Genomic DNA, 25,817 nt, shown 5'->3' on the forward strand with positions numbered 1-25,817 from the left:
TATCTGGTGGACGGCGGTTGGTGGTGCTTGGCAAAGAAACGAACTGAGGCGGTAGAGGCTGGTGGCTGATAAACGGTGGCTGGTGTCGAAGTTTGGTTTACGGAGTGCGGTGTTCGGTGGTATAGGTCACGGAATGCGGAGGTCGGAGGAACCTTTCGAAGATTTTGGGTCGGTTAAAGATCGGAGTTTTGGTTAAACCTTCTAAGGTCCCTGCTCGGGCGCCATTTTGTGATGCTTTTTTGTCTAGGCTGAGGTAGACTCGTGGGCGTCCAGGATCGATCCCAAAGAAAGCACAGAAAACTCGGGTTAAAAGTCCAAACTCCAAAATGAAAACAACCAATCTTCAAAATATTAATTTTTTCTTAACACCTTCTTTTATTAATTTGTTTAAAACTAATTTTATTTATTTATAATAATACGATATTTCAATTACAAACTCTTACAACTATTACAAGTAAATACTGTCCCAAGCGAAATGCTTGAGAATGATACTGTCCCAAGCGAAATGCTTGAGAATGATCGGCGGCGGGTCTCGGCAGAGAGCGGCCTATGTCTACGGTACACTTAGAAGCGGACCGAAGAAAGAAACAAGTAGATGGTCTACTTTCTGTCCCTAGAACTGTCTAAAGAATTATCGGCGAGCGGTCTCCGGGTGACAGGCTCTTGTCCGTGGTGCTTTTTGAAAGACAACCACGGAATAAACGGTTCGGAAGCGGTCCTGTCTCTAGCAAAAGACTAGAGAATCAAACGGTGAGCGGTCTCCGGGTGACAGGCTCCTGTCCGTGGAACTCTTTGAAGAATATCCCCGGAATTAGCGATTTGGAAGCGGTCCTGTCTCTAGAAAAGACTAGAGAACAAACGGTGAGCGGTCTCCGGTTGACGGCTCCTGTCCGTGGTACACTTTGAAGGGTAGCCACGGAATAAGCGGTATGAAAGCGGTATTGTCCCTAGCAAAAGCTAAAGAATTAACGGCAGCGGGTCTCAGGAGAGAGCGGCTAATGTCCTCAATACACCTAAACGAGGTGGAGTAAGGAAAGAAACAAGTAAAATCCAAAGCGGTTTACTTTCTGTCCCTAGCAAAGACTAGAGAATAAGCGGTGAGCGGTATCCGAGTGACGGCTCCTGTCTGCGGTATGCTTTGCTAAAAGATATCGACAGAATAATCGTTTGGAAAACGGTCCTGTCTCTAGCAAAGACTAGAGAACAAACGGTGAGCGGTCTCCGGGTGACAGGCTCCTGTTCGTGGTACTCTTAGAAAGGCAGCCACGAAATAAGCGGTATAAAAGCGGTATTGTCCCTAGCAAAGACTAGAGAATTAACGGCAGCGGGTCTCAGGAGAGAGCGGCTTATGTCCCTGATACACTCAGAAGAAGTGGATCAAGGAAAGAAACGAGCAATACAAAGGGTTTCCCCAAAAAAATCGGTTCTGAAGTTACTAGCCTTTCAGCCCTTCACTTCCCGCAAGAATGTATATATACAATATACTTCTTAATATTTTCTTTCTCAATTGCGTTCTTTATTTCTAGTACACTAGATTGGTACTTCGGCAACGGAGAAGCAAAGAACTGATTTTTCATTGAAATTTTACTTTCCTATATGTTATATTTCGTAATGACTGGGTGTGAATCGAGTAAAATCAAAAGAAATAAATTTAATTTATTAAAAATTCAAATTTGAATTTCTCAACGGTTGGTTAGTAGAAGTCGGTTAGTCGGATTCAAATTTGAATATTTCAACGGTCAGTTGATATTTAAATTTGATTTTGTCAACGGTTGGTTGGATGATTTGGGTTGATGGAAAGGTGGAAGGAGGAGCATTTGTAACGCTTCGTTACAGCCTTTCGCTCAAGATGTGTCGGTGATTTTGCATGGTCGGAAAATTTTCTCTACAATCGACCTGGAGAGAGCGTATAACCAAATCCCAATCGAGCCAGACGACATTAAGAAGACGGCTATAATAACACCGTTCGGCCTCTTCGAATTTTTGTTTATGACATTTGGAATGCGAAACTCAGCACAAACGTTTCAACGTCATATGCATGAAGTGCTTAGGGGTTTTGAAGATTTTGCTTTTCCTTACATCGACGACATCATCATCGCTTCCAGAGACGAACACGAGCATAAACAACACCTGCTTCAAGTTTTCCAGCGAATAAGTGAGTACGGCCTAACAATAAATGCTTCCAAGTGCATTTTTGGTCAAGCAGTAGTTCGATTCTTGGGTCACAAAATCAGCAGCGAAGGAATAACCCCACTCGATGAGAAAGTCAAAGTTATTCAGGATTTTAAAAAACCTACTAAAGCCAAAGAATTAAAACGATTTTTAGCAATGATTAATTATTATCGTCGTTTCTTACCTTCTACTTTAGATAATCAAATCGTGCTGCAAGGCTTGGTGAAGGGCAACAAAAAGAACGATTCAACTCCAGTAAAGTGGACTCCCGAAGCTGAAAGCGCTTTTCTAAGATGCAAGTCCGACTTAGCCAATGCTACACTTTTGGCTCACCCCTCGGTTGACGCTCCACTATCCCTCACGACAGACGCTTCAGACATCGCAGTTGGGGCTGTACTACACCAAATGGTCGATGGAGTTGCACAACCTTTGGGATTTTTTTCAAAAAAACTAACACCATCACAAAGTAAGCAGAGTACATATGACCGTGAACTCTTGGCCATATACTTGGGTGTCAAACATTTTCTTCATTTTGTCGAAGGTCGACAATTTAGCATGCACACTGACCACAAGCCGCTGGTGTATGCCTTCAAGAAAAAAACAGAAAAATCGTCGCCTCGTCAAATCAGGCAATTAGACTTCATCGCGCAGTTTAGCACAGATATCCATTTCATCAAGGGAGCCGAAAATCATGTCGCCGATTCTCTTTCGAGAATATCTGAAGTCAGTAAAAAAACAATCAGCCCAGAAGACATAGCCGCAGAACAAAAGAAAGACGAACAACTACAACGGCTAATTAAAGAAGGTAAAACTCGTTCACATTCTTTAATAATTAAACTGCTTACTCTTCCAGAAACGAATTATCCCATTTATTGTGATGTTTCTAAGAGTAGGGTTCGGCCGATTGTTCCAAAAGTCTTACGAAGAAACATTATGCAGATGCTACATAGCCTCTCGCACCCAGGAGCTAGAGCAACATCACGGCTTGTAAGAGAACGATATGTTTGGCCGGGTATGCGGAAAGATATAGCTGAATTCGTGCGCTACTGCATTCCCTGCCAGAAAAGTAAAATCCATCGGCATAACAAAGCACCACTTACATCATACGAGCCGCCACTTCACCGCTTCGAACACATCAACGTAGATATTGTCGGTCCATTGCCTTCGTCGGAAGGAAATCGTTACCTGCTGACTTGCATCGACAGATTTTCGCGCTGGCCCGAAGCATATCCACTATCGGATATAACTGCTGAAACCGTCTCTAAGACTTTAATATCAGGATGGATATCCAGATTTGGAGTTCCATCGCGAATATCTACCGACCTCGGCAGACAGTTTGAAAGTACAATCTTCAGAGAAATTACTCGTATTCTTGGCATCAAGCATCTCAAAACAACGCCGTATCATCCCCAATCGAACGGGATGATAGAAAGATGGCACCGTGCTCTTAAATCAGCCATTAGATGTCATCAAACAGAAAATTGGTGCGAAATTTTGCCTACCATTCTTTTGGGTCTTCGTTCAACTTACAAAGAGGACATTGGATCTACACCAGCCGAGATAGTATATGGAACGTCTTTAAGATTACCAGGTGACTTCTTTGGCAAGCAAGAGAACATTTCATGCGAAACAGAGTTTGCTAAAAGTTTACGACATTCCATGGCAAAAATTACTTCGACTGCAGCCTCTTCACATTGCGATCCGAAAACCTTCATACAGCCGAGCCTCAAGAACGCCAATTATGTTTTTGTTCGCAATGACTCCGTTAAACCACCATTGCAGCAGCCTTATGATGGTCCCTTTCGAGTTTTAGAAAAAGGTAACAAATATTTTAAAATTCAATTTCAGAATCGCACCTCGAAAATCTCGATTGACCGTTTGAAGACAGCATTTTTGCAATATGATGATGAAAATAAACCAGCCAGTCCATACACACCACCAGCCAGATCAAATACACCACCAGCTAGACCAAGCCAACCACCGGACGTTACACATACACCAGCTATATCACCAACACAAGACGCAACACATTTACCAACCAGGGTTACTACTCATACCACAACTAAGTCAGGACGGAATGTACGGATTCCTAGACGCTACCAAAGTTAATTTTTATATGCAAATTAATATATATCATTTAACATACTCATGTAAAAATTTAGCGGGGGAGTAGTGTGGCGACCCCTTAAAGAAAATAATTTGTTTAAACTGGGAACGACTCTCGTCCCAAACGTCAAATTGAAATACATATACATATTTGAAATATTACTTATATGCATACTTATCGTTTAAGCTAAAAAACATAAAAACGACCACTTCTTGCTAATTGTTCGCCCGCATATCATCTCTCAATAATTACCTTTTAAATTTGTAAATTTGAATTAAATTATAAGTTAAGTTTTTCATTAAAATATATTTGTAAGAACTAAATAAATTTATTCTTTTTATTGCTACGCGATACACCTCAATATTTTTATTTTAAATATACAATATGAAGCTCTGTCATTTTCCCTGACCCTGAAGATATTGAAAATCCGGCCAATAGAAACTTTTAATACAAGATTTTTAAGCCAACCACTTTTGTTTTTGTTCGAGAGTTTTTCAAACGATTCAAACTAACAAAAAATTGAACAACAAAACTCTCAAAATAGGCTTAAAATTGTTGTTTAAAAAAGCTAATAGTTTGGGTTCTAGTGGTTGGATATTCATATACATATTAAAGATACAACATTGAGACAATCTGCATAAAGTGTTAAATGCAAAAATGCATTTTACCCGTTTCTGAAGTACGTCACAAGGATAAAACTTCTGCAAAACATATGTAAGACTTAATCTATTATTTATATATATTAAAGTTTGGTTTTGTGTACGTTCGCTAACCGGCCACACCGACTGACTTATTTTCTTAATTTTTTTTTAATCAAAGAGGCATAAGAGGAGAAGGTTTAAGGCAAAAAAAAATAGGTAAATAGGGTAAATAGGGGTAACAAGACATTGAAAAAAAGAGGCTATTTTCTAAACGGTAAGTCGTAAAGAGTTGACTTTTTTTTAAATGATAGACAAATTTATTCAATAGTTAAAAAAGGTATTGAAAAAATTCAAAAAAATTTCAAATAGTCGAGTCAAATTAGACATAAAATTTGTAAAATCTCGGAATCCAGGGAAAGTCGATGCATCTAAAAAACGAGTATAGGGCTGCATTATAAAAGGGTCAAATAAGAAAGTTAAAAAAAAAAATTTCACCGCTCTCGATTACAACAGTTTTTATGGACCGTTAACTGTCATTCCGTATGCAAGCGTCAATCGGAATTGCTGTCTCATTTTAGATTTTGATCAAACTTTGTAGGGATGTTCTCTAGAACTGTAAGGAAGCAAATCCATGATGATTTAATTTTAAGTTGCGTGGTTTCCCCGCTACCCGCATTCGAACTTTTTCAGAAGGTCATTTTTATGTAATTATAGCTTTGCGTCTACTAAAGATATCTTTTTGTTTGAAACGCCATTTTAAAGCTTAAGAGTAGTAATTTTTGAATATATATTAAAAAATTACGTAATAATTATCCCTGAATTAAAAATAATTTTTGAAAAACTGGTAATTTTGCTGATTTTTCATGGTTTTTGACTGGCTCCAGAACCTTGGCTATTATATGTAGGAAGCTTATACTTACCAAATATTAAATATAGATATTTTTCAACAAAATAAATCTAAAATGAACTCGATGGCTGTACTCCTTATGTAAAAATTTTAAGTTCAAAGTATAGAGTATTTTAAAAAAGCTAATTTTTATACTGTCATTTTCTACGATTTGACTAAACGAAGAAATGTGAAACTTACAGTGTGTTAAGCTAAGAGTACGAACTAAATATATGTGGCGGATGGTTCTGGCAACACTGCGCCGGGCGAGAGTCGATAGAGTCGGACGAGAGTCGATAGAGGCCACCTGCAAATGGCCAATGAGGATGCAGGTGTAGCTTGGCTAAAACAAGAAACCGTTCGAGTTTCAGTTCTAATTTAATCGATCACCCGATCACAACATCACATATCTTTTCTTAAATAAAGTAGTTTAAAATATTAAAGTTTTCTTTTAATCATTTTTTACAGCGTCTAAAGTGGTGACCCCGACGTGATGGCCGACGATGAACAAGTTGAAAACGGTGACAATCAAGCTGTTGATGTTGCTGCAAATTATTACGCTCGCCTACAAATGCCACCTTTTGTTGAGTCGGATGTGGATAATTGGTTTTATTTGTTGAATTTTTATTTCCGAGCATCAGGTATTGCACACGATGGTCGCAGATTCGATACGGTATGTTCACAATTGCCACTCGCAAGGCTAACCGAGCTCCGATCCATTATTGATGCAGCTCCGGATACCGAGAAGTACAAATACATTCGCACTGAACTCACAAATTACTTTGCCGATAGCCAGCAAAAACGACTTCGTCGAATACTTCACGATATGCCTCTCGGCGCCAAAAAACCTAGCCAGCTCTACTACGAGATGGTTCAGACAGCTAAGGACTCATTAAGCGAAGCCGTCCTACTCGATTTATGGGCTTCCCGTCTGCCACAATCCGTTCATGCAGTCGTTGTCTTGGTAAAAGGGGGTGTGGATGAAAAAACTCGAATCGCCGACACCGTTATGGAAAACGTCGAATTACGACAGCTTAACGCGATTGTACCCTGCAGCTCACCACCAAAGCTCAGTGAACATCAAGCCCACACCTCCGCCGATGCGCCATCAACTTCGTCTGAAGCCGCTTATTTGGTGCAAGAATTTTCTAAATTGTTGACAAAGCACCAACGACCGTCACGACAACGTACGCTCACTTCACCACGCTCAGGTCAGCCTCGAATTTCCAGCCAGCGTAGACGCGATCATTCCATCGAGCAGTTCGACGACTGCTGGTTCCATCGACAATTTGGTAAAAGAGCCACTAATTGTCGTCAGCCTTGCCGAATCGGTAAAAATTTACCATCAGGTTCACGGCAACAGTTGTGACTCCGTCCAACGCCCTCGGATACCAACCACTCTCAGAATACGTCATACTCGATTGAAAGACTCTGTCTACAAGAACAAAACACAAATTTATCGTTTCTGATCGACACTGGCGCTGAAGTTTCTTGTATTCCACCGTCTGCATCACACAAAAAGCTGCGTCCAACCAGAATGCAGCTGTTCGCAGTAAACAGATCGCCGATTAAAGTTTATGGAGAGGTAACTCATGAGCTTAACCTTGGTCTTCGCCGCCCATTCGTTTGGACTTTCATCGTCGCTGACGTCTCCTCTCCAATCATCGGCGCCGATTTTCTTCAGCATCATGACTTAATGGTAGACGTAAAAAGATCCCGGCTCATCGATTCACGCACCCATTTCGCTACAAAACCGCTTTTCGCTATAACCAGTAATCAACAATCACCGCAGCTCATAGATCGAAACTCGCCATTCGCCGACATAATTTTGACTTTTCCAAACATTACTCGTCTCGCACCTCCAGGTGCATCAACCAACTCTAAAGCTCTGCACTTCATTGAAACGAATGGCCCGCCATGCTCAGCTCGAGCACGTCGTTTACCACCAGACAAAATGGCTGCAGCAAAAAGGGAGTTCGAATTGCTCAGGCGTGCTGGGATATGCAGACCATCAAAATCCAATTGGTCCAGCCCACTTCACATGGTACGAAAAGCAGACGGTTCGTGGAGGCCATGTGGAGACTACAGGAGTCTCAACACAATAACAGTTCCCGACCGCTATCCGCTCCCGTACCTCCACGACTTCGCAAACATACTTCGAGGTAAGACTATCTTCTCAAAAATAGACTTACAGAAGGCTTTCCATCAGGTACCAATCAACCCTTCCGACATACCTAAAACTGCCATCATCACGCCTTTTGGGTTGTACGAATTCACCCATATGACGTTCGGATTACGTAACGCAGCCCAAACTCTTCAACGGCTAGTTCATGAAGTGCTACGAGGTATTGAATTCGCGTTCCCATACATGGATGACATCTGCATCGCTTCATCCGACGTTAACGAACACCGCCAACACCTGGGTGAAGTCCTCAAGAGGCTTGCTAAACACAACTTGGCAATAAATTTGGCTAAATGCGTCTTCGGAAAGCCACAAATAGAATTCCTTGGCCATATGATTACGAAAGATGGAATCTCACCTCTTCCCTCGCGGGTCGAAGCTATTTTGCGCATTCCCCAGCCAGAGAATGTAAAACAACTAAAAGGCTTCATCGCAACGGTAAACTTTTACCGAAAGTTCATGCCACACGCAGCCGAAGCTCAGATTCCTCTTTTGGCAATGACACCGGGGAACCGTAAGAACGACAAAACGCCTTTGAAGTGGACCGAACATACAATCGAAGCATTCAACAACTGCCGCCAAATTCTCGCTCAAGCAGTGCAATTGTCACACCCTGCATCAGAGGCGGAACTTAGTTTGGTTACAGACGCATCGAACATAGCAGCTGGTGCGGCTCTCCATCAGTTGGTCGACAATGTATCCGAACCACTTGGTTTTTTTTCGAAAAAATTCTCTAAGACGCAACAAGGCTATTCTACCTATGATAGAGAACTAACTGCTATGTACATGGCTGTAAACCATTTCCGTGATTTGTTAGAGGGCCGTAAATTCCATATACAAACGGACCACAAACCTCTAATTTTCGCATTCCAACAACGACCAGAAAAATCTTCTCCACGACAAACCAATTACTTGTCATTCATTAGCGAATTCACCACCGATATTCGCTATATTAAGGGGGAGGATAACCATGCGGCAGACCTATTGTCGCGGATCGACTCTGTAAACGCTAATGATGATCTTTATGCAAAACTCGCTAAATCCCAGGAGAGCGACACCGAACTGCAAAATATTTTAAAAGGTAACGTTGTCCATTCAATGCAACTAACTCTGTTTTACTTTCCAAACATGCCACAACCGATTTACTGCGATGTATCACATAATAGAGTTCGTCCATTTATCACCAAAGATCTTCGAAAATCATTCTTCCATGCAACTCACGATCTTTCGCATCCCGGTCGCCGAGCTTCAGTTCGATTAATGACCGAGCGTTTCGTCTGGCCCAACATTCGCCAGAATTGTGCTTACCTGGCAAAGACATGCATACCTTGTCAAAGGACGAAAGTTCAACGTCATTCAAAGTCCGAGCTGCAACACTACCCGATACCCGATAAACGGTTTGCTTACATAAATATCGACATCCTAGGGCCCTTTCCGCCCTCCGAAGGATACCGCTACCTTTTAACAGTCATTGATCGCTTCACTCGATGGCCCGAAGCATATCCAATGACAGACATGTCGGCTATTAATTGCGCCAGTGCACTAGTTTCAGGCTGGATTTCTCGGTTTGGGCCACCTCTGCAAATAACATCCGATCAAGGAAGACAATTCACCTCATCAGTCTTTGCGGAGCTATGTGTCTGTATGGGAACAAACCACACGATGACGACCTCATACCACCCACAGGCTAATGGAATCGTTGAACGATTCCATAGAACATTAAAAGCCGCAATAAATTGCAACGACTCTTCGCAATGGGTTAAACGCCTTCCACTTATACTACTAGGTCTTCGCGCGACGCTGAAGGAAGATATCAAAGCGACCCCAGCAGAGTTAGTGTACGGAACATCACTCAGACTGCCAGCTGACCTCCTGGTCCCAACGCTTGATGACCGCTCGCAATGCGATTTTATCAAAGACCTCCGATGTATGATGGAACAGACTAGGCCGCAGCAGACAGCTTGGCACACTACACATCGCCCTTTTGTTCATCAAGACTTAAGAACATCAACCTATGTATTCGTTCGCAATGATTCCGTCAAAGCATCAATAGTCCCTCCCTATGAAGGACCTTTCAAGGTAGAGGAACGCCACGACAAGTTTTTCGTTCTTCGTATTCGAGGCAGATCTACCAAAATTTCGATAGATCGCCTAAAGCCCGCATACCTCGAAAACGAAGAAAGCAACAGAATTCAACCTCCAGCGACAACCCCACGGGTTATCCCAGAACCAAGACAACAAACAACACCTCAACCATCTGCAACAACCACACCGGCTGTGCAAGATCCACCACAACGAATAACTTCTCAGCCATATCGCACTCTTAAAGGTCGCCGTATCCAGCTCCCAGCGCGCTACCTATAAGATGCGATAAGCCTTCTGGGGGGCCACTGTGGCGGATGGTTCTGGCAACACTGCGCCGGGCGAGAGTCGATAGAGTCGGACGAGAGTCGATAGAGGCCACCTGCAAATGGCCAATGAGGATGCAGGTGTAGCTTGGCTAAAACAAGAAACCGTTCGAGTTTCAGTTCTAATTTAATCGATCACCCGATCACAACATCACATATCTTTTCTTAAATAAAGTAGTTTAAAATATTAAAGTTTTCTTTTAATCATTTTTTACAGCGTCTAAATATACTATTAATTTCATGCTTCTATCTTATGTCAAACATAGTGCAATCATAGCCTTAAGTAGGGTTTTTTTGGCTTTTTAGCATTTTTGCGAATTTTCAAACAAGCGGTACACTAAGAAGATATGAAAATAACACAATTTTATTTAGAGGACTTAAAGTTAAAAGTTTCAACTTAACACACTGTTAGTTTCATGTTTCTATCTTTAGTCAAATCGTAAAAAATCATAGTATAAAAAAATATTATTTCAAAAAACTCAAAACTTTGAACTTAAAATTTTTGCATAAGGAGTACAGCCATCGAGTTCATTTTAGATTTATTTTGTTGAAAAATATCTATATTTAATATTTGGTAAGTATAAGCTTCCTACATATAATAGCCAAGGTTCTGGAGCCAGTCAAAAACCATGAAAAATCAGCAAAATTACCAGTTTTTCAAAAATTATTTTTAATTCAGGGATAATTATTACGTAATTTTTTAATATATATTCAAAAATTAATACTCTTAAGCTTTAACATGGCGTTTCAAACAAAAAGATATCTTTAGTAGACGCAAAGCTATAATAACATAAAAATGACCTTCTGAAAAAGTTCGAATGCGGGTAGCGGGGAAACCACGCAACTTAAAATTAAATCATCATGGATTTGCTTCCTTACAGTCCTAGAGAACATCCCTACAAAGTTTGATCAAAATCTAAAATGAGACAGCAATTCCGATTGACGCTTGCATACGGAATGACAGTAAACGGTCTATAAAAACTGTTGTAATCGAGAGCGGTAAAATTTTTTTTTTTAACTTTCTTATTTGACCCTTTTATAATGCAGCCCTATACTCGTTTTTCAGATGCATCGACTTTCCCTGGATTCCGAGGTATAAAGCTAATTTGACTCCACTAAAAACCAAGTTGTGAAGTTTTTTTTGCAGTCATAGACCTTCGGCAAAAGACTAATTTACAGGTACGAAAAATTTTGCACAGAAATTTGAGTTACACCATGAGAAAGATATTTAAAAAAAAATTAGGGGTCTAAAACGGATTTTTTTCATAGGCCCTGTATTTTGAAATAAAAATTTTTGAAAAACAACCTAATTTTTAGATACATTTTTGAGTAATCTTTTATATTTTTGGAATTTTTAAAAGTCTGCAAAAAAATCTCAAACTTATAGGAAATATAGGTTTTCATCATGCGCATGCAAGAGTATTTTGCATAGGCCACTTTTGCTAAAACTTGAAAAGTTAACATTTTTAAACTCATTTTATGAACTTTTCAAGTTTTGATCTTCTTCTTCATTTGAAAATTAACTAATTACAGAGTCGAAAACTAGAAATAAATACAAGAAATGGCGGAACGAAGTCCGCCGGGTCAGCTAGTAACATCATAAAATAACAAATTCATTAATGGCCGCGTAACAGATGAAGGCCTCATAACCGATTGAGACTGAATTTGTTTTTACAAAAAAAGTTGGATACAATTAGGTAGATATCGAGTTGCAAGGAATAAGTGGTATATAAAAAATCTAGTTTTTTTCTTCCTTGGCCCTTAATATTTGATAATCAGTCTGATACATTCCATTCCGGACTTTTACATTACACTGAGGGAAAAGCCACCATAAAACAACGTAAAATCAATGAAAACCACAATGATTTAACTATTATTCGGAAGGATTTTGCGTTGAAGATGAACAATAACATTTTAAAATCAACGTGGAAAAAATGTTAATTTTTGATGGTTTCGTATCTTAAAGTCACATAAATCAAAGTAGTTCATCTTTGAAACAACGACGGCGACGTTTCAATTTCAATTTATTTTTTCCCTCAGTGCACCTGCCAAGTGATAAACTGTCAAATTTCATTAACTTTTAATTCCGAAACTCTTTCAAAACAGTCAAATGATTGTTATTAATGAATATTTCAACTCTTTTGGGACTCTTAAGTAAACTTCCATGTTGAAAATAATTATTCTAAGCAATAACTAGAATAGTGTGGTGGAATGGAAAATATAAGAATTCATATAAATAAATATTATGTTTTAATTTAAACATTTGAGTAATGCAATCAGAATTATTTGAAAAGAAGACGCACACTCTACTTAATAAAATGTTTGTCAGCACGTGTTGAAAAATTCCTAAAGGCGCACAGTTTTATCTCTGAACATCAAGCATTAAAAGTGACAGTAGAGGCGTTAATTGTATTTTTATCACCGTTCAAAGCTCGTTGTAGGCCCGAGAAACACCACTGCTCAATATAATTAATTATTGTGTAGTTTATGACATTTTGTATGATTTATGAAATTTTCTTCATATTAAAATTAGAAATTCGGTTGCTGCATACGCCATTGCAAGCAAATCCATACGGTAAACCAATTCTCGGTTGACGATTTATCTATGCAATGAGAATATATCTTACCTTAAAAGCATTTTCCTCCTCTGCCATTTCGAAATGTTCAAAAATCTCATCAATTGCCCGAACCATTAATCCATTATCAGCACTACTTGTATCTCCATCTGTATATGAATTACTAGCTGTTCTAGGTGGATGATCTGGTGGATGTGATGGTGTTCCAGATGTATTAGGACCAGTTCGTCTTTTATTCGGACCCAACATTGTATGAGTTTTACCAGAACCAGTTGCTCCATAAGCAAATACTGCTGCATTTAATCCATTTAAAACGTCTTTAACTAAAGGAGCTGTTGTTGTTTTATAAACAGCTTCCTGTAAATATGATTTATTTAACATTTTAAATAAGCATTTTAAAGAATTGACTTAAGAAAAAAAAAATGGCGCCCAACACAAGTTATCAAAAAATTAAATATTTGCAAATTAAGGAAAAGAGAAGAGAATTAGAGATTCTTTTTGACTCAAAAAAATAGCAGTTATTCAAAAGAAAAAACACAATCAACAATTATGTTGAAAAGAAATTAAATGTAAGGTGGCGCCCAACACAGGATTGACTGAATCAAATAACGAAATCAAAATACATAGTTCGATAAAACGTTGATTTCAATACAACTTTTACCATTCAAATATAGAAGTCTTTATTAGATTAGAGCTCAAAATGTTTATATTGAAAAGAAATTAACTTAGAAGTGGCGCCCAACACAGGAGTGACTTAATGAAAAAAAGAAAGCCAAAATTGTTCGATAAACCATTGATTTAAGTACAACATTTACCAGTCAATTATAGAAATATTGGTTAGAGAAGAGCTTGAAATTTTTATATTGATAAGAAGATAACTTAAAAGTGGCGCCCAACCCAGGATGGACTTAATCAAAAAAATAAAGCCAAAATAGTTCGATAATCTATTAATTTTAGTAGGTAAAACATCTATCATTCAAATACAGAAATCTAGGTTATAAAAGAGTATAAAATGTTCATATTGAAAAGAAATTAACTTAAAAATGGCGCCCAACACAAAACTGACTTAATTTAAACAAAAAACTATGCACTTTTGATGAATTTCAAACTTACCTGTGTATCTTCCTCTCGAAATACATGATCATAGGCATATTTTCTTGGACGATTTTTACTCCCATCATCAAACAACAAGGCTTTTCCCGATATAACCTCAATACATCTATCATTTGTTTCAAGAGTGGGTCTAACACGTACTGCCACCTAAATAACACATACAAAATATTGAACATGTTTTTCGCAATTAAAACTATTAATAATTTAATTTTACCACTAAACGCTCCTCACTCTGCATCGTACTTGTACCAGGCGTTGTTGACGATGAGCTACCACTTCCACTTGACCAATTACCATTACGACTCATTTTGCAATGTTTTCGTTCTAGAAAAATCAAAATATATCGTTTTATTCCGTGTTTGGCATGCAAAAGATCAAAATCCTCTGATTTAAGGGTATGTATGGAGGGGAAATCCCTAAACTTAGCAACCCTGAATATCGTGAAAGTGACAGTTAAGAGTTAACTTTTAACAAGAACCTTTTACAGTTTATTCAATTTTAATGCCAATCGTCGTCGGTCGCACATTAAAGGTGCCATTTTGCTGAAATATATTCAAACTTGTGTTGTGGTCACAACAAAAAACCTCCCCAACAACCCTTAGATATTTTTTGTAATACTCCCATTAGACCAAACACAGACAAAAAAATAGAATAGAACTTCCCTATTTTATCGTCTATCGATATTCATAGGTGCAATAAAGTCATTATATTATCTTAATTTCGTCAGCTACCTATGGTAGTAAATTAATATTCAAAGCATTTTTCACCTCCCCCCTTATATCGGACTACTTTTTAATATTTCAAAAGCGATTGGAATCTATCAAAGTGGTCAACATTTGTGCGAATGTGCGGTTCAATGGAGAGGCATCGAGGGTTTAGGCTTTTGTTTATTTAAAATAAAATCGATTGAGTTCTATATTGGTTGGGGGGGTAGCGGGCCGGACGATTCGACTTTCAGTAATGAACAAAAATTCCATTTTCGAAGCTTTAATTATCCATAGACATGAAAACGTTTTGAATCACTTTGCTTGATCCTAAAGTGCTTCTATAACGAAGTTCTTTTATGAACGCGTAAATGTGGTTTCATTAGATGACACGTTTGTTGGGGGCGGTTTTTTTTTTTTTGTTTCCTGTGGTATGCATATTGTTGACCATAGTAATGTGGTCTTGTTGTTTCTTCTAACCTATTGTTCAATATTGATTTTCTTTATGTTAACATTAGAATACCGATAGTAGACTCTTTATACAAATTTAAAAAAAAAACTGGGTCTTAGTTTTGTGACCGAAAAGGTGGTTACGAAGTTTTTTTTTTTTTTATGTTTGACGTAAGGGTTTTCCCCGTTTCTCATGAAAGATGGAATGTTTTGCATTTTTTTTTCTTAAGGGTTAAGGAATTTCTTTTTTAGCCAATTAACGATATCACACGAAAGAAAGAAAATTTCAAGAACTGGGTCAACAATTAAGGTCAAGAACATGATTCTCATGACCAACAAAGTATTTCTTAAGATTGATCAAGATTACACAAGGAATTTCTTTTTTGATAAAAAACGTTCCATTTATTTCTTCACTTACATAAATTTAACACTTTTTTGAGATATTTTAATTTAACTTTAATGTTTAAGTTATTATATTTTTATTTAATTATTATAAAAGTTTTAATAAATTTGATATTTATTCCAAAAAATTTGCACTTTATTTGCACCTGTGAAGGATATCGTGTTCAGTTTTTTTAGTTTTTTTTTTTATTTACTTTTGTATATTGTGTACTTTACTAGACCAAGCACGGCATTCGACTAAAGGATTTCTTATAATATGGGGTCAGTTTTATATTCAAAAGAGGTAAAAAATAAAGTTGGTGCCAGGACACTAAGTTGTTGGTATATGAGAGTACGAGTAGAGCATACTGCACGAATTTTGATATGGAAATGTGATTAAATTGTATGTATGGGGCAGTATTATATGGAACGATGAGGTCGGAATTTTGAAAAGAAGACTGAGAAAAATTAATGTGTAAAATCAACACCAAACAAAGATGAATATTTAAAGGTAGAAAGGGTATACAAAAAAACCGGCCAATAGATCCCTATCACATAGTTCATTCATTCGGAAAAAAAAATATTTTCCCTCTTGAACTCAAAAAAACTTCGAGCCAAGAAAGAGATGCTTTTTATTATCAATTTCCCAAAAGAAAAATTGAAGAATAATACCTTCTAGGTTTTCTGTGAAATTATAATTCACATTCAGTTGGGACGAATCCTTATCAAATAAATTCCAAAACAGACGTTATTGGGAGTTAGAGTACTAGAGACATACTGTCTCGCAGCAAATCAGTCGGCAAAAAAAATTATCGCCAAATCATTTTTTGTACGTACATAAGTGTATGTATTTACATAAAATCTAGCTAGCTCCTGTCGCGTATGAGGAACGATTTGCCGAGTCGGCAAACTAGTCTATAGGTAGCTCGTGTCGCGTACGAGGTACGATTTGCCGAGTCGGCAAATTAGTCGGCAAGTTGATCGCCAAATTTTTTTTTTACGTACATACATACATAGATGTATGTATTTAAAATCTGGCCATACGAACCCTGTCGATTGAAAAGCATTGGTTTAATTTACGAATTTAAAACGTATGAATTAAGTATCTAGAACAAAAAATAAAAGTTTTTCGCTGAATAACTGTCAGTTTTGATTGATGGGAGAAGAATGACATTTCATTTTCAAGTGGAAATATTTTGTTTGACATTTTATATTTAACGAAGCTTTTACATGTGTCATCATTTGTTGAATTGGGTCAAAATATTGTTTAAATTTTCTACCACGATTAAATTTTGGCGTTTGGTTAAAAAAAGGAAATTTATTTTTTTGCTGGGCGAATTGGGTTAAAATGGGTTAAATGGGACATTTTTTTGGCACTACTTTGATTGGAATTCCCTCAAGATAAAACAAAATTACCCTCAAAAATGATTTTTCTTATATTCAATTAATTATTTTTTGTTTTTTACAAAACCCAGCTAAAGTTAAATATTTTAGTATGAAAATGTAAGAAATTCAATTTTTTATTTTTATCGATAAATTCCGACTTCATTACGATCAAAAATACCATTCTGACAATTTTTATTGCAGTCTTCGAACACTAATTCATTGTTCACCAGCTGTCAACCAAATAGTAATATAAAAAATAAAAAACAAACAACCAATTCACACATTTTTAATCTTGCAAGATGAATAATAACACAGCCACACAAAAAAAGTTCTGACCTGAGGTTGCGACTATGATTTTTATATAGTATTTGGGTCTTTGAATCCGAATCCCAAGTCCGTTTTGCCCCATCACCCCAACTAACAATTTTGCTTCTATAAAGCTTTATATATGCTACCGTTGCTTATATAAAGCTTTATAGAAGCAAAATTGTTTGTAGGGACGCCAGGTTTCGAGATAACCTCAAAAAATGTTTTCTCTGATCTGGTTGTGCGAATATGTTAATCATATAGTTTTTGGGTCGCTGAATCCAGATTCAAAGTCGATTTTGCAGTATTACGTCAGGTTTCCGAAAAATCCTCAAAAAAAAATGTCAAAACTAAAGAAACAAAAGTTCTTATCTGGGGGTGTGAACATGTTAGTCGTATGTTTTTTGGGTCGCTTAAACCGAATCCAAAGTCAATTTTGCCGTCTCACGTCAGGTTTTTGAAATATCCTCAAAAAATGTCAGATAATAACTTTTTTGCCACAATAGAATTAGTCGAATATATTGTGGAATTGGATCCTATATTTTTTAAAGAAGATGTAGCATGCTACTTATCTGAATTGCAAATTCTCCTTTTCTCTTGCATCGATAGCTCAAATTTCGACGACATTACAAAAGAGGTATTTAAACTAAGAAGCGTAATTCCGTTAGCCTTCAAGTTAGTTTGCTACATTTTAACCGCCCTTGCGACGTCAGCTTCTTGTGAGCGGTCATTTAGTAAACTTAAAATAGTTCTCAATTATACGTACGACCATGGGTGATGAAAGGTTAAATTCGTTGATGCTGCTAAATTCTTCTTCATGGGGGGTGAGATTCATTTCACTGAATCTCACTGAAATGCATTTATTATTACGGTGTTGAAGCCCAGGAAAAGTGGCGCCCAACACGAAACATGGCTTAGTTATGTATCCGATTATTGTTTGCAGATCATCAGAAAGGCCGGTTTTCATGGTTTTCTTCACATAATGCTTGCTTTGAGTAATGGAGATGCCTTTATGTTGGTTGTGCTAAAAAAATCCCTCCCAACGTTTTGAGTACGAAATAGTAGCAATCTTACCAACCTTGTTTTTAGGCTAATATTAAGGTAGAAAAAAAATTACATTATGCTTAATAAATGTACATATTGAAAGTGATTCTTCAAATTTTACGAATTTTTATTTCACCAAGAGGTAATTTTTTCGACTACGTTTTAACTGAAAACGATGTTCTGAAGGTTTTAAAAGCTTTCAATTTTGCCTCTAGATTGACCGTCGTTTTTGTATTTTATGATTTGAAAGAATTTTTTTGTCGGTCAATAAGAAATTGGATATAATTCAATTATAAAATTCAAGTGACCTCAACTCCAAAGCGTTTCACCCAAGTACAACAGTGGGCTCATCAGTTAGATTTTTCGCACCCTTACTAAGACGCCTTATTTTGTTCGATATTTCCCGACACTATAAAAAACTCACAGCTACTACTGTGAATTTTAATATTCTAAGGGAGTTTTATATAGTGTCGGTAAACATCGGCCAAAATAAGGCGTCTAAGTAAGGGTGCGACAGATCTAACTGATGAGCACACTGTCGTACCTGGGCGAAACGCTTTGGAGTTGAGGTCACTTGAACTTTATAATTAAATTATATTTAATCGCTCCACTTAAAATAAAAATTGTTTTTAATATTGCAAAAAAGTGAACTCGTTTCTCACTTTTTATTTGCTTGAGTTCGACCTTCTGAAAATCGAGAAAAGAGTTCGAGTTTTTTTTTTTTTTTGCACACGACCTATTTTACACACGACATCTAGAAATTCTTAATGACACTTTTCGAATCGACTTTGCCTTTAAAAGTCGATTGATTTATTTGCTTATCCTTAGAAACAAACTACATTTATTATTATTAGGTACCGTTATAAGATGCTGTATTTTAAACAAATGTAGGAAACCATCATAACTTTAGGGCGGACTTGTTTTAAATCCATTTTTTTTTTCTGAAATTAGTCGTTATGCGTGTGAGTGTCCTTATAAATACGGCTTCCACACTTTATCCCTTGGTTCTCATCTCGTTTATATGCGTTTTTGGGGCGATTTCACTATCAGTGATCATTACTTTTTTATTTTCATCGCGAAGAATGAAACCCCAGTTCTTAATTTTTCTTCCACTCTATTATTCCTGTATCCTGCAGAGCCTATTCTTGTACCTTACTTAGGCACGGTTTGTTTTTGAATTGAGTTGAAGGAAGAACCGCGTTTATCAAAACTAACTTATGGTAAAATTGCACGGTTCACATGTTGCACATGTTCTTAATTAAAGCCTGGATGTGTTAATTTGATATTTAAATACAAAAATTTGCATGACACTATTTTTTTCTGGGTGTACTAAAGTCTTCCTTGGCCTTTTTTTTTAAGAATATTAGCAACCGCTAAGTTGTACAAATTGCGCGTTTCATCAAACAACAAAAATCCTTGTTATAAGTTAAAGGTTTGTATAAGAGATATATTCGTATTAGAAGGACACAATTCTTGTTCTTTTTTTTTTTTCTTCTAACATTTCTATAAGGTAAATGAACTTCACAGAATGAGGTGTCTAAGAAATAATGTCATATTGATTTGCTCAATTCTATATTTCAAAAGAAAAATATATCTGTTGCTTTTACCAATTTAGTTTATGAATATAAATAATGAAAATAAGCTCATTCCCACAATTAAATAAATTGCATGCTAGTTAGAATTTAATTTAAAGAGCAAATGCCCCTCTTGTTATTAGAATAATACACATCATTAAGCTATGAAAATAAATAAAACAACTGTCATTTCTAAAGTGGGGTCAATTTAAACCCCCCTTTTATGGATTAGATAGTTAATTTTTTTGCATGGAAAGGATATATTCAGTACGAACAAAAAGAGGAATTTGTTTACATTGTGATTATTCACACATACATGAGGATTCTAGAACGTCGTCGTCGAAAAATATAATTTTATTTTATGCCTTGTCACGTTTCAAAAGCACACGATGTGATGATTTATATGAAAAAAAAAATATTACTCATACACCGTAGTGTACTGACCTATAATTTTAAATGATAAATAATTATTGTACCGAGGTAAAAATTATGTTTTAGTATTTCGATTAAAAGATTATGTACTGACAGATATTTAATTATGAATCCTTTCGATTTTCACAACCTATAGGACAAGTTTCAAACACTTGATTTTAATCAATTCTGACACCAATAGAACGAAAAACAAGGAAAAAGTGGGTCCCGTAATTTCGTGCCCATACTTTTATCTTAATATCTATCAGTCTGGTTGCATACAGCTCTGATTATATCCTACATATTACATAGGGGATATACCTACCTATTTTCATAGGTAAAGGAAAACGGGTCACTTTATTCCTGATGAAAACCAGTTATTAGGTTAAAAACTCTGTCTTTTGATAAAACTTCCAAACGAAAATATTTATTTATGAAAAAAATCAATTAATGAAAAATTAATTTTTTTTCTAGAAAAATCTGAATACTGGTTTACATTTTGTAGTTATTTAGTTATTGTCCAACATTTAGTGCTATAACATAGAACTAGCGTAAAACAAATTTAACAAAAAAAAAAAATAACATTTCTTCCAGTATTTTTGCCAATTTTATCCAAAATTTATCAAGCGATATAATTTATCTTCTGAAAAGTTATGATGCATTCAAGTTTTTAAAATATGTTTTATGTTTTACGGTGACCGATTTGAAGTGGTGTCCAGTATTTAACAGTTGGGCAAGTTTATCAGCTCAACAAATTTTGATCCCATCTAATTTCCCACTGAAAAGTCCCAATCAATTTTATTCTAGGAGCAGTAATTAAGCTATATTAAAATGGAAGTATCTGGAAAAATAAGAAAATTCCCTTAGAAGAGTGCAGTTTTCGTATTGACTCGGGCAAAATATTAAACAACATTTTTGTAAGTCTAAACAAATATCATTTTGCGTTATTTTAATAGATTTGACTTCTTTGGGAAACTAACTGATTTTTAGTGACACAACAAATTCTGTTAGTTCTGCTTAATCAAATGAGACCAAAACCTAGACGCTAAGTTATCTATAAAGAATTTTATATTCATCTCCTGAGGGGTCAATTATTTCGTGTGAAATTTTGGGAAAATGGTTTAAATAAGCGTTAAATTGACCGACTAGTCAAAAGGGCCAAAGACGTCTTCGGATGCCAAAAGTTGAAAAAAATACTACAAGAAAATGTATGTGATTAAGAAATTTGAAAGGATTTAGAAAAAAATTTAATTATTTAATAGGGTAAATAGGGGTAAAATTGAGATAGTAAACGGTAAGTCGTAGAAAGTTGAATTTTAAATTTTACTTGAATTCCTCTGAATTCCTTTATGTAACCTATTTACTCTATTACATTTAGGTACAAACTGGCTTAGTTAATGTAACCCATCTTCTCGGTTATTAGATTAAGTTCTAAAACAGAATAACTTATTTACTCTGTTATCTTAAACAATCTATCTAATGGGTTGAAATAACCTATCTACTCGTGCGTCGTTATCTGTTTTGGTACTGTGTACATCTTTTAACAAAGATATTTGCTGTTGTTAACTATCGATAACAGTCGTCTTTCAATAGACAAACGCTACCTGTACCATAAGCTTTTAACTGAAGAAAGTCCGTAAATTTTGTAATAATAACTAATAACACCTAATAACAAAAAAGCTACAATTCTTTTTAACGGTTTGGTTCTACCATATCGATTAAAATAAATAAAAAGTGTATGTTCAATGAAAACCTTAAAACAAACATAAACAGTCAACTCGTAAACATGTGTACTCAATTATGAAATTCGGTACCTTCCAATATTGACTTACTGTTAACAAAAACATCAGATTTTGAATAGAATCGTAGTCATGTGCCACACGAAACTTATTTTGCATTGATTCCAAAACTTGAGCATTCATAGCCCATTTGTCCCAAATCAAATAAACGTAACCTTGATCATAGACCTTTAAAAAATCTTCCTATGCATTTTGTAATATTTACTCAACTGCAGTTCTAATTTTGGTTATTACTACATTTTGTACCCAAATCGAACGTATAAAAGGCAGCCGCTGAGCCGTTCTCAAATCAGTCGTAATTTGTTATTATTAAAAGTGTTTAAAAAATGAAGAGCCGTGTTTCTTGTGGATTAATCTGTATACTATTGCTCGGTAGCATAGTTAAAGTTACATTTTCGGTGAACATAGACAAAAGTGATGCTAATTTAAGAAGAATTTTTAACCTGAACTTGGGAAATAAGCTGGTTGAATATCTACAAAAACAACAAACTAATGTGAAAAATAATGAACATTCATCTTTAATAAATCGGTTGGCTTCTAAAAGTAATTCAACGGATAAGATATTTGACAAATTTGCTAATTTGACGGAGTCAACTATGTCGGGAATTAAAGTTAAATTCAACGAATCTAAAACAATGCTTATGGATATGCTCGCCAATTCCACAAGCTCATTTGAGAAATTCGGGAACAAGTCCAGCACAGCAATGTACGACATGATGACCAAACTCAACGAAACCAAAAATTCGCTCATGGAAATGATTGGCAACAAAATGTCGGAAATGTCTGAAGATTCATCGTCATACATTCAAACGTATTTGTACAACAAAAAGAACGAGTCCGACATCTTTGAATCCCTGCTTGCCAATTACACCAGTCCATTTGAGAAATTCGGGAACAAGTCCAGCACAGCAATGTACGACATGATGACCAAACTCAACGAAACCAAAAATTCACTCATGGAAATGATTGGCAACAAAATGTCAGAAATGTCTGAAGATTCAACGTCATACATTCAAACGTATTTGTACAACAAAAAGAACGAGTCCGACATCATGGAATCCCTGCTTGCCAATTACACCAGTCCATTTGAGAAATTCGGGAACAAGTCCAGCACAGCAATGTACGACATGATGACCAAACTCAACGAAACCAAAAATTCACTCATGGAAATGATTGGCAACAAAATGTCAGAAATGTCTGAAGATTCAACGTCATACATTCAAACGTATTTGTACAACAAAAAGAACGAGTCCGACATCATGGAATCCCTGCTTGCCAATTACACCAGTCCATTTGAGAAATTCGGGAACAAGTCCAGCACAGCAATGTACGACATGATGACCAAACTCAACGAAACCAAAAATTCGCTCATGGAAATGATTGGTAACAAAATGTCGGAAATGTCTGAAGATTCATCGTCATACATTCAAACGTATTTGTACAACAAAAAGAACGAGTCCGACATCATAGAATCCTTGCTTGCCAATTACACCAGTCCATTTGAGAAATTCGGGAACAAGTCCAGCACAGCAATGTACGACATGATGACCAAACTCAACGAAACCAAAAATTCACTCATGGAAATGATTGGCAACAAAATGTCAGAAATGTCTGAAGATTCAACGTCATACATTCAAGCGTATTTGTACAACAAAAAAAACGAGTCCGACATCTTTGAATCCCTGCTTGCCAATTACACCAGTCCATTTGAGAAATTCGGGAACAAGTCCAGCACAGCAATGTACGACATGATGACCAAACTCAACGAAACCAAAAATTCACTCATGGAAATGATTGGCAACAAAATGTCAGTAATGTCTGAAGATTCAACGTCATACATTCAAACGTATTTGTACAACAAAAAGAACGAGTCCGACATAATGGAATCCCTGCTTGCCAATTACACCAGTCCATTTGAGAAATTCGGGAACAAGTCCAGCACAGCAATGTACGACATGATGACCAAACTCAACGAAACCAAAAATTCACTCATGGAAATGATTGGCAACAAAATGTCAGAAATGTCTGAAGATTCAACGTCATACATTCAAACGTATTTGTACAACAAAAAGAACGAGTCCGACATCTTTGAATCCCTGCTTGCCAATTACACCAGTCCATTTGAGAAATTCGGGAACAAGTCCAGCACAGCAATGTACGACATGATGACCAAACTCAACGAAACCAAAAATTCACTCATGGAAATGATTGGCAACAAAATGTCAGAAATGTCTGAAGATTCAACGTCATACATTCAAACGTATTTGTACAACAAAAAGAACGAGTCCGACATCTTTGAATCCCTGCTTGCCAATTACACCAGTCCATTTGAGAAATTCGGGAACAAGTCCAGCACAGCAATGTACGACATGATGACCAAACTCAACGAAACCATAAATTCACTCATGGAAATGATTGGCAACAAAATGTCAGAAATGTCTGAAGATTCAACGTCATACATTCAAACGTATTTGTACAACAAAAAGAACGAGTCCGACATAATGGAATCCCTGCTTGCCAATTACACCAGTCCATTTGAAAAATTCGGGAACAAGTCCAGCACAGCAATGTACGACATGATGACCAAACTCAACGAAACCAAAAATTCACTCATGGAAATGATTGGCAACAAAATGTCAGAAATGTCTGAAGATTCAACGTCATACATTCAAACGTATTTGTACAACAAAAAGAACGAGTCCGACATCTTTGAATCCCTGCTTGCCAATTACACCAGTCCATTTGAGAAATTCGGGAACAAGTCCAGCACAGCAATGTACGACATGATGACCAAACTCAACGAAACCAAAAATTCACTCATGGAAATGATTGGTAACAAAATGTCGGAAATGTCTGAAGATTCAACGTCATACATTCAAACATATTTGTACAACAAAAAGAACGAGTCTGACATCTTTGAATCCCTGCTTGCCAATTACACCAGTCCATTTGAGAAATTTGGGAACAAGTCCAGCACAGCAATGTACGACATGATGACCAAACTCAACGAAACCAAAAATTCACTCATGGAAATGATTGGCAACAAAATGTCGGAAATGTCTGAAGATTCAACGTCATACATTCAAACGTATTTGTACAACAAAAAGAACGAGTCCGACATCATGGAATCCCTGCTTGCCAATTACACCAGTCCATTTGAGAAATTCGGGAACAAGTCCAGCACAGCAATGTACGACATGATGACCAAACTCAACGAAACCAAAAATTCGCTCATGGAAATGATTGGCAACAAAATGTCGGAAATGTCTGAAGATTCAACGTCATACATTCAAACGTATTTGTACAACAAAAAGAACGAGTCCGACATCATGGAATCCCTGCTTGCCAATTACACCAGTCCATTTGAGAAATTCGGGAACAAGTCCAGCACAGCAATGTACGACATGATGACCAAACTCAACGAAACCAAAAATTCGCTCATGGAAATGATTGGCAACAAAATGTCGGAAATGTCTGAAGATTCAACGTCATACATTCAAACGTATTTGTACAACAAAAAGAACGAGTCCGACATCTTTGAATCCCTGCTTGCCAATTACACCAGCCCATTTGAGAAATTTGGGAACAAGTCCAGCACAGCAATGTACGACATGATGACCAAACTCAACGAAACCAAAAATTCGCTCATGGAAATGATTGGCAACAAAATGTTAGAA

General features: G+C 36.7%; 1 protein-coding gene across 1 annotated transcript in view; it reads right to left on the reverse strand.

Annotated features, from left to right (window-relative positions):
- The window catches only part of LOC129913365 (kinesin-like protein KIF19), a 31,441-nt gene extending 15,667 nt beyond the window's left edge, over nt 1-15,774 (reverse strand). The window contains exons 1-4 of the mRNA XM_055991988.1: nt 15,658-15,774; nt 14,300-14,409; nt 14,086-14,232; nt 13,024-13,329 (exon numbers count right to left, since the gene is read on the reverse strand). Coding sequence (XP_055847963.1) covers nt 13,024-13,329; nt 14,086-14,232; nt 14,300-14,392 — 546 coding nt within the window. The 5' untranslated portion in view covers nt 14,393-14,409; nt 15,658-15,774. The remainder of the gene's footprint in view (nt 1-13,023; nt 13,330-14,085; nt 14,233-14,299; nt 14,410-15,657) is intronic.
- Nucleotides 15,775-25,817: the final 10,043 nt, after the last annotated feature.

The sequence above is a fragment of the Episyrphus balteatus genome, chromosome 3 (genome assembly GCF_945859705.1).
Source record: "Episyrphus balteatus chromosome 3, idEpiBalt1.1, whole genome shotgun sequence".
In the NCBI taxonomy this organism is placed as follows: Eukaryota; Metazoa; Arthropoda; class Insecta; order Diptera; family Syrphidae; genus Episyrphus; species Episyrphus balteatus.